At 41.9% G+C, this 15,328-nt stretch overlaps 1 protein-coding gene across 1 annotated transcript in view; it reads right to left on the bottom strand.

The window, feature by feature from the left end:
- LOC144687971 (mucin-5AC-like) overlaps positions 1–15,328 on the bottom strand; it is a 127,456-nt gene that overhangs the window by 78,036 nt on the left and 34,092 nt on the right. The window contains exons 2-6 of the mRNA XM_078554631.1: positions 11,639–11,710; positions 10,640–10,868; positions 5,038–5,155; positions 4,215–4,293; positions 3,968–4,059 (exon numbers count right to left, since the gene is read on the bottom strand). Of these exons, the coding sequence (XP_078410757.1) occupies positions 3,968–4,059; positions 4,215–4,293; positions 5,038–5,155; positions 10,640–10,868; positions 11,639–11,710 (590 nt within the window). The remainder of the gene's footprint in view (positions 1–3,967; positions 4,060–4,214; positions 4,294–5,037; positions 5,156–10,639; positions 10,869–11,638; positions 11,711–15,328) is intronic.

Raw genomic sequence — 15,328 nt, forward strand, 5'->3', positions numbered from 1 at the left:
ACCCCCGACCCTACTTCAAACCCATTTTCTTCTCAATCACCTCTGGAGAAAAATTCACTACCAATTCTCATGACTGCAGGTGAACTTTGAACTCTCTACCCTTTATGCTCTCTTTGGCATGATACATCTGCCACTTTTGATTTGCCCAGCCACTCTCTCACCTCATTTGAGAATGAGCTTTTTTAAGCATCAAATGGCAATGACCTTGAACTCACTGTCAATGAAGGTGGTGGAAGCAGAGACAATCAATGATTTTAAAAGGAGATTTGATAGGCACTTGAGGGGAATAAACTTCCAAGGCTATAGGGATAGAGCAGGGGAATGAGATTGACTGGATTGCTTTATAGAGGGCTGGTATGGACTCAATGGACCAAATGGCTTCCTTCTGTATCTTACTGACTCTATGGGCAGGATTTTCTGGTCGTCAGGTGGGCTCGGTGGGGGCGAGTGGGAGCAGCCATGAATTGGACCACCACCCGCGATCGGGCTGCGATCGCCATTTCACACTGGCTGGCCAATTAAATTCGCGCAGGTGTGCGCACAGTAAAAGTTCCCTGAGGCACAGAGCTGCCTCAGGGAGCTGAAGCTTTTTGAACATAAAAAATAAAGGATTTCAAATGTTAATAACATGTCCCCGAGCGGGGACATGTTACAAGTTACTTTGAAAGCTTTAAATGATTTTTTAAATCACTGATCAAAGCCTCATCCCGCCCATGGATTAGGTTTCGCAAAAAACCCAAAGGCCCTTTGGCCTTTTCACCTGCCTGCTAACCAAAAGTTTGGACAGGCAGCGAAAAATTTCATTTAATTAGAGCTTTAATGGTCTTAATAGGCTTGTTAATTGTCGGCGGGCGCGCTGACGACTCCCACGTGCGCCTGCCGACCGAAATATCGCACGAGTGCACGATGACCTTGGGATGCTCGCCCGACGTCATCGTGCGTCATTTTATGCTCGCTTGGGTTGGGTGCACGGCTGCCTGACGAGCGCAATATTCTGCCCTGTGACACTATGACCTCCACCGTTAAAACCTTTATCCACTTCAATCCTGTTCATTTCGCTCATGTCCAAGATGCATAAACTTGAGTATGCCTTGTGCTCAACTGACTTAGCGAGCCATCACCGGATTTGGCTTCACTATATCGAGCTCTACTGCACCTCAGTCTACTCTGTCAAAAGCATCCAGTACTCTGCGATCATCTTAGAGAGAAAAGATAATTCCTTTCTCTCTACTACCAACTTTCTTCTCAACGATACTCTCCCTGCAGAATTCATCTGCATTTCTTACAAGAACAAGGAGTTCATGGATTTCTTTGTCATTAAGAGTGATACCATCCATTCAATTGGTTCTGCTTCTGCTTCTTGACCAGTAAGCCAAATCTACCCCCTGTCCCATCGGCATCTTAGTCCTGAATATGCCCCTGCCTCCAGGTTTCTCCCACATCCCTCTGGCTTCTCAAAGATCATCTCATCCATGAGACACACCTCCTACTCCTTTGACCCCATTCCCACTAAAATCTTGATCATCTAACTTGCTGATTCTTATTTCAGCTCATGTTGTAAAGGGTTTCCTCACATCAGGACCTATTCCCCCAACAAAACCACTTATCATCAACCACCTCCTCAAAAAAACCTTTGTCCTCCCTAAGGACTGTCCCATTTCCAACCTTCCATCTTTTTTAAGGTTCTTTAACATGTTGTTGCTTTCCAGATCTGTGCCCCACTTTTGCATTACTTCCTGTTTTAATTCTGCCAATTGGGATTCTGCCTCTCGTGTAGCACCATGATCGTCAACAATATTCCTTAAGTCTGTGGCATTGGTTTAACTTTCCTTCTTGTTATCCATGACATCTCTGTAGCCTTTGAAATGGTTGATAACAACATCCTTCTCCAATGCCTCTCCTTCATTATCTTGCTCATTGGGGCTGCCCTCACTTGTTTTAATTTTACCTATCTGGTTGTAACTACAGCATCTCTACTGATTGTTTCGCTTCTCATCCCTGTGCTACCAGCAGTGGAACATGAATCCATCTTTCGCCTCCCCCTCCTTTTCCTTATATACAAGTTCATCCTTGCCAAAAATATCTGAACATTGGAGACAAGTTCCACATGTACCCTTATGATACCCATCTCTATACCTCTACCAGTTCAATTGACCACTCCAATGCCTCTGCAATGTCAAACTACTTGTCCAAAATCTAGTCTTGGATGTGTGATTATTTCCACCAGCTAAAAATTTGAAGCCCAAAACCATCATATTTTCCCACAAATTCCATGGGCTGGAATTTACAGCTGCCCACCCCACCTAATACTGAGCTGGAGGAGGAAGGGGCATGTAAAATATGAATGGATGGGTAGCCTACCACCTTCCCAGCCACCCTGACCCATTCCCCATAATATGGGAGGTGGACAAGGTTCCCACTAGCCCTCACGCCCATGGGTCTATTGAAGCCTTTAACTGCTCAATTAGGTGGCAATTAAGGGACTCAATCCGCCTCCACTGCCATAATACACAGGGCAGTGGAAGGTGGGTGAGAATGGGAAGGCCATTATTTCACCAAAGTTGGTGAAAGGGCAGGAAGAAGGATGGGGTTACCTTCTTCATCAGGTACCCTGTGTGCGTCGAGCGCACCCTCCCTAAAATCGTAACCCCCCCTGTGCTTTGCCCCCTCCCTAAGGTGCCTAATTGCTTCCCGTCCAAGAAACCCCAGGCTCACCTTGTTCAGTGTCCATGACTCTTCATCATGGGGCTCTCTGCAGTCCCAGCACTGCCCACTATTCTCTTCCTGCATTGCTGGGATTACAAGAGCTGCCAGCCAATCAGCTTGGCCGGCAGCTCTTGAGGGTGGGACTTCCTTTGACTGAGGGGTGGAAGTCTGGCCCTCAGCTTGTTAAGGTCATTCACTGTATGATAGCTGCGGGGTGACATTTTTTAAGTCAGTCGCAAACCAGCTGACTTTTCTTCCAGTGAGCTGAAGAGTTTGCTCCCACACCCTGAAAAATTCAGCCCCCATACCTTCTCATCCTCTTAAACAACTACTGTTAGACTGATGAAGACTGTTCACAACTTTGACATGTAAATGGATTGAAAGCTGAGCACAAATTCCAACTATCCTTAGCATTGTCTACTTCCATCACTGCAATACTGCCAACCTTTCTTCACTACCTAAACATATTTGCTGCTGAAACCCTCATCTATGCCTTTGTCATTGTAAGACTTAACTTCCCCAATGCCTTCCTGGATAGTCTCTCATTCTGCTCATCCAAAACCCTGCAGCCTGTATCCTATCTGACACAAAAACTCACTGACTTTCGCCCATCATCTCTGTGTTAACTGATCTACAATGGTTTCCAGTATCCCATTGCCTCAAGTTTGAAATTCTCATAGTTGTGTTAACATAACTCTGTGGCTTCACCCCACCTCATCCTCCCTTGACCCTAATTTGGCTTTGGTTAGCCACCAAGCAGGCCGCTTTCCAGACCTAGATCTCAACTGTGAAGCCCATCTTCAGCCTTGTGAAGGTCAGTCTGTCTCAATCCTCTAGGCATTATTGGCGACAGTGTAACATGGTCAGCTCAGTATTGGGAACTGCTGAACTAGGAAGTCTTTGCACTGGCCTATCATTTACCTTGCAAGGACTGGGCAAACTTTCTGCCTCTTACAAATCAATACAAATGTTGGCAGAAATGGCTGACAGTTGACTTAACCAGGTCTTCCCCATTTCTATGGGGGCTCCACTGGTCTTCCATAGAGTTTGCAACAGGAAAGCAGCACAACCCTCTTCAACATTTGTGAGTCTGAGGTTTCATCATTGGTTAGATATGAGGGCATGCGTCTTTTTCATAACTGACATCCTCTCACCTCAATAAGCAGAGTGAACACAAAATAAGATAACTTGTTAAATGTGCTACCAAAAGATCAAAGTTGCTCTGCTGTCTTTTTGCAGTTTGTCTCTGTTATAAACTTACAGGGTTTATTGGACATGATGACTCTTTAGTGGGTTTGCTATAACAAGTGTTTCCCAAAATATCCAGCTTATTTGCATCAAGAAAATCTTGACCTGTAAAACAAAGGTGTGACAAATAAGCTCAGCAAATGGTACAAAACATGTTAGCAATGACATTTCAGCTGACACATTACAACTACAAAACAATAAGCTTGACTCATTCTAGCAAGAGGAAGGCCAGTTATTCTTTTAACATTTCTTCTTCTTACCATAAATGGTTTTGGTGCCGTCTTCAAATTTTCCACATAGGCCACAGAGTTGCCCTTTATAGCTACTGTCTAGAGTTAGCTGCAAACAAAAGTAAATGTAACATTTTAGAAGTAGCTATATCTAAAAGATACCTAGAGTGATAGTTCTAATTCTTATGGGGAACAATACGAATTGCAGTTCGTTATTATTATGTAAGGAAGTGTTTTTTAAAACATTTTTCCCTCTTACTGCAACTAGTTTGCATGAAATTGCACATTCCTGGAAGGTATATTTTAATTATTTTACTTTGCCCAACTAGTAACATCATTAAAGTTTCAAACTCTGAGCGGTCATGCATAGGGTTTTGCAGTTCACACTGACGACTGTTCCCTTCTCATTCTGCTGCTCCTGAATTCAAAGGGGTCTTTGCTGCTCCCTCTCAAACAGGGGCTCCATTGGTTGCCTGCAGATTTGCTCCAGCAACACTTCCTCCTTTGCCTCAGAGAACGTATAGACCTTACTAGACATTTCTAATTGAAGAACCCTTCATCCTCTGCTCCCCAGCCACTTTGGTGGATGGCTGCCTCTTTAATCTGTTGCATGCATTTAAATCCTGCAGCAGCTTTCAAGTTTCCTTTTATACCCTCTGTGGGCAAGCTTCCAATGATTAGCAATTTTCCTGCTTGGACTCTAAGCTTTTCAAACAAAGCACGTGTTCTATCCTCAAGATAAATACGTGTAAATAAATTGTGCAGTTTCCCATTTATCCACTTCATTTGCAGTGTATGTACAAGCTGCTGTTCACAAAAAACAATGTGAAGATATCTTCCATAATAAATTTACCAATAATGCATCTTGATGGTTCCAGGTCAAGGATATGGTGTGTTTCCTGTTTAAAATCCGTGTATAAATTCCATATGGATGAATACTTATCACCTTGTCATCAAATGGCACTGTTACTCTGTAAGATAAATATTCAGTGAAAAATGTAGCGAGAACAGTATTACTAATGCAATAATGAATGCTTCCATATGATCCAATGGAACTGAGATAATGAAAAATTATAGATAATGATTGTCGTGGACTGATAAGACCCAATATTTGCAAAGATTTTGCTTTCACATTTATGAATACTCGTTTATTTTCTCCCTGGTTGATTTCTTTCCTATGCTTGGGTAGTTTTACAAGTTTCCAAGAGAATAGATATAAGGATGAAAAAGCATCCCAAAAAAATTTTCAATGCATGATAAATTCTGAATGAGGAACAAAATGGAAAATAGTTACTTCTAGAGTGTTTGAGAAAGGTTCTACCATACCGTTAGGGCACAAGAATGCCTTAGTAGATTGTGGTGAGACACAAACCTGAAAGATAGAGTGGAGAAATATGTAGGGAATTGGTACAATTCTTGGTGGGTGTTACAGGTCAAGAAACAGTGGAGATGAGATAGGGAGGCAGATGTACAAACTGCACAAACACATGTTATGATATCTGTAGAGACTGGTCACTTTTGAAAGAAATTCAAACTCCATTCAAATTCCTTCTGTCTGTTTGTCTCTCTCTCTCTCCCTCTGCATGCCTACATTCCTATCTCAGTCTCTCTCCCCTCTTCCATCTGGTTCTGTATGTTTAGGTCTTCTGAGTCTCTGTCTCTCTGATCCAGTTTCTCTACCTCTCCTAAGGAATTTATCAGTGGTAAGCTATGCTGATTCCAGGAGCCTGTTTGATGGCTCCGTCAACCAAGTGGATGAATGGATGACACAAAAGGATTAAATGTTAAGACATTTACTGTAACAACTAATTGAGCACTATTTTTGTAGGCCATTTACAGTTTAAACTACAGAACAGAACTGTTAACACACTGAAAAAATACCACTATCAAATATACATTACACTGTCCTTTATGTAGACATTTTCCCAGAATCAGTCCAAAATGATTCTTAGCTCCCAAGGGTTTACTTCCGATTCTTTGCTTTCCCAGCCTGGAAGGTTTTAACTCTAGAACTGTTTATCATGGTGCGACTTTTCCTGGAGACTTCACCCTCTAGCTAAAGCTAAGCAAATCTTCTAGCCTCATTTTAACTCCCCATTAATTTGGTCTTTCCAATCCAAGCAAGAGCTCCCACCCGCATTCCTACGCAGTGAACCATAGAAACTTACGGCCTCTTGCTGTTGTCTCTTTCCCGCACCCTGGCAGACTAATCTCTCTGTGATATTCAGTGACATTTTAGAAAAGTCTATAAGTCAATATAATAATCACTTCCTCTAAACCCTTCCCATCTCAAAGCCCAACATCATGGCAATATGAATCACATGGGCTTTGTATCCAGGCGGCGATACTGATTAGCTATCCTTGAGAATCCAGCTCTCTTTTATTTTGGAAGTAAATGGATAGTTTAAAGCACAACAGTTCAGGGTCCCAAAATATAACAATCTTAAAAACCTCATAATTTTAACAATATCTGTGAGAACTTCTGGGCAATAATATTGTGTTACTTTACTAATCATAAGAAAAGAGCTTGGATTTTGTAGTTCCAGTAGTGGTGAATAACAGGGACCAGTAACTTGAAATTTAGGCTGATTGTCCATATATTATGCTGATTTTCACATTTTTTCAGCTAATAATAGTAGGTGCAGAGTCTGCTTGGGAGATTCTGCACTATAAATTAACAATCCCTTTAACCTAAAGCATCTCTCCACAAGTATATCTCAACTTGCAAACAGTGGGGTCTTTTTAAATGGAGCAAACTCTCTACTGTAAAACACAGATACATGCTGAAGGCGGAAGAGGAGAGGAAGAGACTGAAGAAATGTATCACTCTCCTTTCTCTCCTTCATAGAAAGAAATGTTAACAAAAAGCAGCTGCTCTCTCCTGTCTGTCTCTGGGTCTCTCCCTCCCAATGTCTATGGTCTTTGTGGGTCTTTCCCTGCATCTCAGTCTCTCAGGATCTGGTTCACCCTCCTTCTGTCTCAGTGTGTGTCTAAGGTTTCTCTCTCTCTCTCTCTGGTGTTTGAGTCTCTTTCCCTCTCTCCTTAATGTGCATGTGTCTCTGTTAGTCTCAATTTACTCTCTTATTATGTTTCCCTCTCAGTTTGTTTTTATCTGTCAGCTTCTCTTTGTTTCTTTCTCTCTGCCTAGCATCTCTGCCCCAGTTTATCTACCTCAGTGTCTCTCAGCTTCTGTGTCTCTCCTTCTGTCTGTCTGTCTCTCTCTCTCCCTCTGCATGCCTACATTCCTCTCTCAGTCTCTCTCCCCTCTTCCATCTGTCTCTGTGTGTTTAGGTTTTCTGAGTCTCTGTTTCTCTGATCCAGTTTCTCTACCTCTCCTAAGGAATTTATCAGTCGTAAACTATGCTAATTCCAGGTGTCTGTTTGATGGCTCCAACAACTAAGTACAGTGGTAATTTGTTTCATTTATTATTGGAAACAAGAGTTGTCATTAATTGTCCCAGTCAATGTCACTAAGCTGGGGGGCGGTGGTGGGGGGATACGGGGGAAGGGAAATTTTGTCAACAGCGCGTCACTCCTGATGGCCTAACCCTAAGTATGCGCTACTTCAACTCTGTTTTCTTTTTGCTGTTTCCCACATGATTTCAATGAAAATTTAAAGTGTTGGTAGCATGCAGGGGAAACATGCTCAATCAGGCAGCGATAATGTTGTTGGTTGGTGAAACCCACTGCCAGCTGACGATACTGCAGCTACAGATGGGCTATAAAGGAGCCTCCTGGTGAAACAGGGAGGCTCTGCATCATGGCCATAGCTTTCCTGCTCAACTCCATTTCCATTAACATAAGACTTGAGAGCACAAAGGTGGCATGGGTGCTTTTGAAATTAAAATTTCGCTTGTAAATATTTCACATTGCATTGATCTCACTTAATTCATATATATGTCATCCTTATTTGTTGAGATTAGCTTAGTCAGACTGCTATATGAAAATTCATGGCATACAAATGTATTACAAGTATGAAACTACCACCAGGCCAGTGTAAGGTTCGACACACCACTGATTTATCTCTGCATCTCAGTCTGCTATTCGGCAATGGAGATTTCGCATCTCACCTAATGAAGTCACCGCACGCCATATTTTGCTCTCTTGTGGGCTTCAAAAAAGCCCTCACCAACCCCTCCCCCACACCGCCCCCCCCACCCCCAACCCCATGGGCATTCAGAATCGTGAAAAAGAATCCTACACTGATCTCTCAGTGTCATGTAACTGCTGTGAGACTAATCAAAATCATGGCTAGAAAGGTACAGAGAGACAGCAGCATTTAAAAATCATAAGCAGCTCATCCAACAGGGAATTTAAATTGTTTTAAAAATAACAGAGTAACATCAAGTGGAATGGGTATTTACAGGACAATGGACAGGGGCCCTTGGCAACTATAAAGTGTTGAAGATACTTGTTCATTTTTAAATGTGGACATAGTATTTTGTTGTAGGAAAATAAACATTTACACTTTCTTTGATATTGTAATTGCTGGACTACTAATTTGACATTTAAAAATCTTTAAAAATTGCTGCATTTTATTAAAACGGTGAAACAAGGTTAATATTACAGCATTAATTTGGTGTTAATGCCATTGAAGCTTGAATTAAAAATGGAGAATGGGACTATGGTCATTCACCCTCCTTGATAGCAACAAGTTTAATTGAAACCAAGAAGTGGCCCAAAAAGGCTGTTTTCTGTGTACTTAAAGACATTTCAATAAGTAAACAAACATTGGTGCTTTTCCACTGCTTTCTTTTACCACAATACTGAAATAAGCTTAGTTTTTACACTTATTCAATTATGTTGATTTTAAGGGTGAATTCTGAAAATAATTGCATGAAATATGAACCTTAAAATCACAGGCAAATAAAGCATTAATATTCAGCATATTATTCATCCCTAATTAGAGATTAGATAAAAATTGAATAGTTTTGACAGGATAATGTATTTTAAAACACGCATGAGTATTAAAGCCTCAAATGTTTGGTATTCAAGTGATAAAGCAATCATAACGAATGTGGAAATGGTATTCATCCTAAGGCAGGAGAGTTGCCTTGTCAGAAACTATTTTATATTTTCAGTCAGGAAAAGAGGATTATTGGTTAGTGCTGCACTGGATTTATAACTATGGAAACTCCTTGCTCAGTTCAACAAATAACTATGAAAAGTACAAATAGTTATGTAAATGTGTGTAGAGGTTGCATTATGTCAGAATGTATGGTCACTTGATTCACTTTTATTTGAGAAGGCATCCGATTTGCACAATGATGTCTCAGGCAAATTCCAAATCGAAGGATTACAAATTTAATATGTATTTTCTGAAAGCACTTTGTATTACTGATGTGATGAGGATTATAAGTCCTAGTTTTTGCTCATCTTTTCCCTACACATGTTTGAAGTATGGGGGATGGGGTGAGAGAAGAAGCTTCTTCTGAATTATTCCAGAAAAACTCAGTGCAGTTCCAAAGAGAGAGCGAGGGGAATTTGTATGCTACTAGCATGAGATGGTGTCTGAATTTATTTTATGGAAACACGGTTTGCTCTTTTCTCTGATATCCTTAAGTATTTCAAGTTCTAAGGTCCACCATGGACTTTGCATCTCCTGTTTAAATAAAGGCAATTGGTCCAAGATGTTCCCTTGGCACGATCACTGGGTGTTCAAAGTTTGTTGAAGTGTTTAAAAATTGATAAAAATTCAGAAAAGGGTTTAAAAGTATTTAAATTCATAATAAAACATTCACCTGCCTTTGAGCTCAAGACTGGCCTCAAGGTGAGTGTCTTCAGTTTGTGACGGCATTAGGAGCGCGTGGTTTTGCACCTCACTGCGAGGTGGAGCAGATCATTTTGCCATTGGGCCAGGCTGCAGCAAGAAGTTGAAATTCTTGCTGCAACCCGTGGACCAGGTACGTTCAGATTTCTCAGTAGAGTCAGTGGCATACGCCACCTCTTCACTTCTGATTGCAAAATCTGGGCCAGGAAAGATAATGCAGGTGGTCAATGTAAGATTTGAATAAAGATCAGGTCATATATTTTGTGAAATAGAATAGACAGTGTACACTTATTGGAAAGATACTGGGTAAATTTTCAAACTGATGCCAGAGCATAAAACTAGCATTACGGCTTGGCAGCCCACTATAGAATTTGGCCTATTTTCTTTTCCATTGATTCCATAACACCTTTGCCTTATCTGGTTTTATTTTAAATTTCTCATATGTGATTTGTGTCTTGGTCATGTCCATTCAATAGAAGTAAGGTGTTATTTTATGATTAAGTTTCTTGCATATCCTACTTCATAAAGAAAAACCTACCAATGCCATTTTAATATTGAATGCAAAAGCTCGTCATGCCAAAATGTTAGGTGCTTAGATCGAACAGTAAAAAGGTTATTCCCTGTACAGATAACAGTTTGCAATTCATGAGTTTGTATTTAGGAAACCAATAAAAATAAAACTTACATCACATCTTGAACTGAAATTGTCCCATTCACCACCAGGATTATGGCCTCTTCTATCTTGATGTAAATGTGTTCCAGATTACCATTTGACCCTCGGCGGATTTGGATGTTGAAATCCTCTGAGCCACTTGTGCAATGGCGACTCAGAATGTAGTTGCAATTTGATGTAAAATGGTAAAACGTGTCATCAAAGGTCCTGAATGCTCCATGGCCCCAAGTGCTGCAAAGGTCTGAAATACAGTTATAATGTCATCCTCTTTTATCATAATAGATGAATACTGCAGTATGATAGATGGGGTGGCTTTGTTTAGTCCCATTTATCATTGTACTTTATAATGTCAAATACAACGGGGATTGATTTTAACTTCATCTGCCTGGGAAAACCGGGTGTATAGAGAATTACAGTCGCTCAGGCAATTTACTTATTGTACTACCTGTGATTTTAATCCGCAAGGGCACCAACCTGGTGAAAGCCTTCTTTACATATGCATATAGGGACCCAGTGATGTTGTTAGGGCCCAGCTCAGGCCTGAACAAGGAACCTGCTATGACTTTACCGCCAGGTTTAATCATGGCTGAAGAAGATCAAGCCCCAGAAGGGACAGAGAAATCTTTTGCTTCTTTTTTGTGGGAGTGCTCCTCTTGGCCTCACAAGGAGTGCTTAGGCCCTCCCTGCCACATACCCAACTACCCCTTCCCCCCGGCATCCCGTGATGTCCAGAACGCGGGACCTTCATGAGACATTCCCAGCACCCGATCCTGACGTCTACCTTTTGGTAGTGGATAGGACATTGGAGTATGAAATTTTCCACTCGTTTTCATGTGGAATAAATGAGAAGTCAGAAACCTGCGATTTATTTGAGGCCGAGGCCATCAAAATAGCCTGGGCCTGATTTCTGCAGGAGGTGGTGAGGTTCCAACTCAATTTCATGCAACCCAAACCCACCAGGAGTTCAAATCTGGGCTAATATCTCAACAAAGGAAATAATGTGGAACTTACTGCCATCGTTTACTGTTCTTGTTATTTCTTGCAGAGATCTGGGCACAAACCAATGACTGTGATACTCCATACCTGGTTTAGAATGAAACATTTATACCAAAGTTAGTTCTTTCAGACACTGTTTACTTTTACTTTCTAGATCAATTATCTACATTGGTAGGTTATAAAAAGTAAATGTAATGTCTTGTTCTAGTGGTTACAATACTTATATTAGATACAAATAATTAAAGAAGAAACCAAGACTATGGGCTGGAGTTTCATCCTTGAGGTGGGTAGCAGGAGTTGGGAAATGTTCTATCTCAGTCCACCCACCTCAGGCGAAAGTGTCTGCAAAGAGGGGATTTTCATTGTTGGGGCAGGGGGGGGTCAGTGGGGGGGCATGGGGGTGGTCACGGATGCAGGCTGCAGTTGGGCCAGCCAACCTGGGTAAGAGAATGTTCAGGAGGGACCATAGGGGCTGCGAGGTGCCAACACAGGCTGTTGAAAAAGCCCGCCTTGGTACTGTGAGACTTTGCCCCTGTTATAATGATAAAAGTAAGGCCCTCTAGCCCTCAACTCTCACACCCCCTCAACCTCCTCACACACTCCTCATGCCTTATCCATGCCACCCTATGCCCCTTCACCACCTCCCATGGCCCTTCATGCCTCCCCATGCCAAGGTATGCCCCTCAGGTTAATCGATTTCTTGGTTCTCAGCCAAGCCTCATTTTGTATCCTTGGCTGAGAGTCCATACATCTCTTAGAGCACTAAAGCACCTGAGCCCAGGGAAAAGACCGCATGATTGACAGCCCTGGCTCTGTGATCTATGCTGTCAACTGCACAATGTCTATTTACACAAAATAAAGAGGTTTCAAGTACTTGAATGTTATGCGATTGATACTTTGAAGGATTTCATTACTACATTGGCCTGGAGTTAAAAAGGAGGGCTTTTTTTAAAAAGAAATTGGCAAGTTATCAATGAATGAACATTTAAAATTTTTTTTCACATATCCTACTGTCACTATGGGGCTCATTAGTTCTATACAGCGTGTTTGTGGGTAAATGGGCACGGAGGAGCTATTGCTTGGCATGGGGAACATGAGGGGTTATAGGGGTGGGTGGGGGACATGCTTTGGCATGGGGGGAGGGCATGAGGGGACCTTTTGAATGAATAATATTGAAGAACGTTCAATGTTTCTCCTCATCGCAGCATATTTTATACTAATCTAAGAATCTCACATGTTGCACTATTATTCCAGTTTGACCTTTCTACTTTGGCCTTCTAATTCAATAAAAGCCACTGGCCTGAATCTTACGTTCTTTGCAAGCGCGTAATCAGCAGGTCAGGAAGCAGATGTGAAATGTGCTTCTGGCTGCGATCGGCCCCTGAACACAATTTCACATTGGCTAGCCAACTAAAGGTCAGCCAGTGTGAAACGCGTGCTGAGAAAGCCGGGAAGAGGGCGGGCGCCGAGAAAAGTGAGGGTGCGGGTGGGCGCTTCTAGCAAGCTCCCTGAAGGCAGAGAGCTGCTGCAGAGCTGCAGACCTAGACAGATAACTGACAAGAAAAAAGTGCAGAGAACTGTGTCTTTGCAGAGCATTTAAGCACCTGATAACAGAACTCAAAAATATGTCAGTCTCCAGGTATCTTTTTAAATTATATTTCACCCCAGATATTTCATCCCACCCTGGATTGCGGTTTCAGTGAAAATGTGAAGGCCGGCTGGCCGATTGGACCTTCAACCGTAAAAATGGACGGGCCATGTAAAATCAATTACAATTGCCTCCTTACTGTTTCTAATTTTCAATGCCCAGCCACTAAAGTATGACAATTAAATCAGAGATTATTTTTAATTGAAGAATAAAATTACAAAGCGATATTGATAGATTAAGTGAATTGGCAAAAATGTAGTGATCAGGTACTGAAAATAATCAAGAAGACTGATGGAATTCAGGCCTTTATATCTAAAGAGATAAACTACCGGGGTGGAGGGGGTGTTTGCGGTGGAAGTTATACTTCAGCTTTGCAAAGTGCTGGTTAGATCATAGCTGGAGTATTAAGATCATAGAACTTAGGAACAGGAGTAGGCCATTCGTCCCTTCAAGCCTGCTTCACCATCCGTTAAGATCATAGCTGATCTGGTTGTGCTCGCAACTCCACCTTCCTGTCTCTCCCGGCCCATAATCCTGACTCCCTTGTCTATCAAAAATCTAACTCATCCTTGAATGAATTCAATGATCCGGCCGCCATTGCATCCTGGGGAAGAGGATTCCACATACTAATGACCCCCTGAGGGAAAAAAAATTCTTCCCTTATTCTTAAACGATGTCCTCGACAAGAGGAAACATCCTCCCATTGTCCACCCTATCAAGTGCCCTCAGGATCTTATGTTTCAAACCTTTCATTTATTGGCCGAAGCAAAGAATATAAGAGAGGTTATGTTGGAACTATATTAAACATTAGTTAGGGTGCAACTTGAGTACTATGTGCAGTTTTGGTCACTTCATTACAGAAAGGGTGTCATTGCACTAGGGAGGGTACAGAGGAGATTTACGAGGGTGTTGCCAGGACTGGAAAATTGCAGCTATTAGGAAAGATTGGATAAGCTGGGACTGTTCTCCTTAGAACAGTGTAGGCTGAGGAGAGATTTGATTGAGATCTACAAAATTGTGAGGGGCCTGGATAGAATGGGTGGGAAGGGCACATTTACTTTAGCAGAGAAGTCAGTGACTAGGGGGCATAGATTTAAAGTGATTAGTAGAATGATAAGAGGGGAGATGAGGAAAAATCTTTTCATCCAGAGAGTTGCAGGGGTCTGAAACTGACTGCCTGAAAGAGTAGTTAAAACAGAAACCCTCAACTCATTTAGAAGCACCTGAAGTGCTGTAACCTGCAGGGCTACAGTTCAAATGCTGGAAAGCGAGTTTAGGCTGGATGGGTTATCTTTTGGCCGGCGCAGGCACAATGGGATAAGTGGCCTCTTTCTGTGCCGCGAACATTTTAGGATTCGAAGATTACCTCTTCTTCTAAACTCCATCTAGGCCCAACTTGTTCAAACTTTCTTCATAAGATAAGCCCCTCATCCCAGGAATGAGTCAAGTGAACTTTCTCTGAACTGCTTCTAATGCAATTAAATCATTTTTTTCAAATAAGGAGACCCAAACTGTACAGATGTGGTTCCACCAAGGCTCTGTACAGCTGCAGTCCTACTTTTACACTCCATTCCCCTCGCAATACATGCCAACATTCCATTTGTCTTCCTAACCACTTGCTGTACCTGCATGCTAACTTTTTGTGATTCATGTACCAGGACATCATACCCCACCCCGTACCACAGAGCTCTGCAATCTCTCCCTATTTAAATAGTATGCTGCTTTTGCATTCCTTCTGCCAAAGTGGACAAGTTCACATTTTCACAAATTATACTCCATCTGCCAAATTATTGTCAACTCACTTAACATATCCATATCCCTTTGTGGACTCTCTGCCTCCTCTTGACAAATTACTTTCCTACCTACCTTTGTGTCATTGGCAAATTTAGCTACCATACCTTTGGTCCCTTCGTCCAAACCATTGATAATAGATTGTACTGAGCACCAACCTTAGGGTGAACATATTGGCCTCTGAGGGAGTGCAGAATCGGTTTACCAGAAAAAGTCCAAGGGTTAAATTATTTAAAAAGGAAAGATTATTCAAACTAGGGTCCTAT

The sequence above is a fragment of the Cetorhinus maximus genome, chromosome 12 (assembly GCF_964194155.1).
Source record: "Cetorhinus maximus chromosome 12, sCetMax3.hap1.1, whole genome shotgun sequence".
Lineage (NCBI taxonomy): Eukaryota > Metazoa > Chordata > Chondrichthyes > Lamniformes > Cetorhinidae > Cetorhinus > Cetorhinus maximus.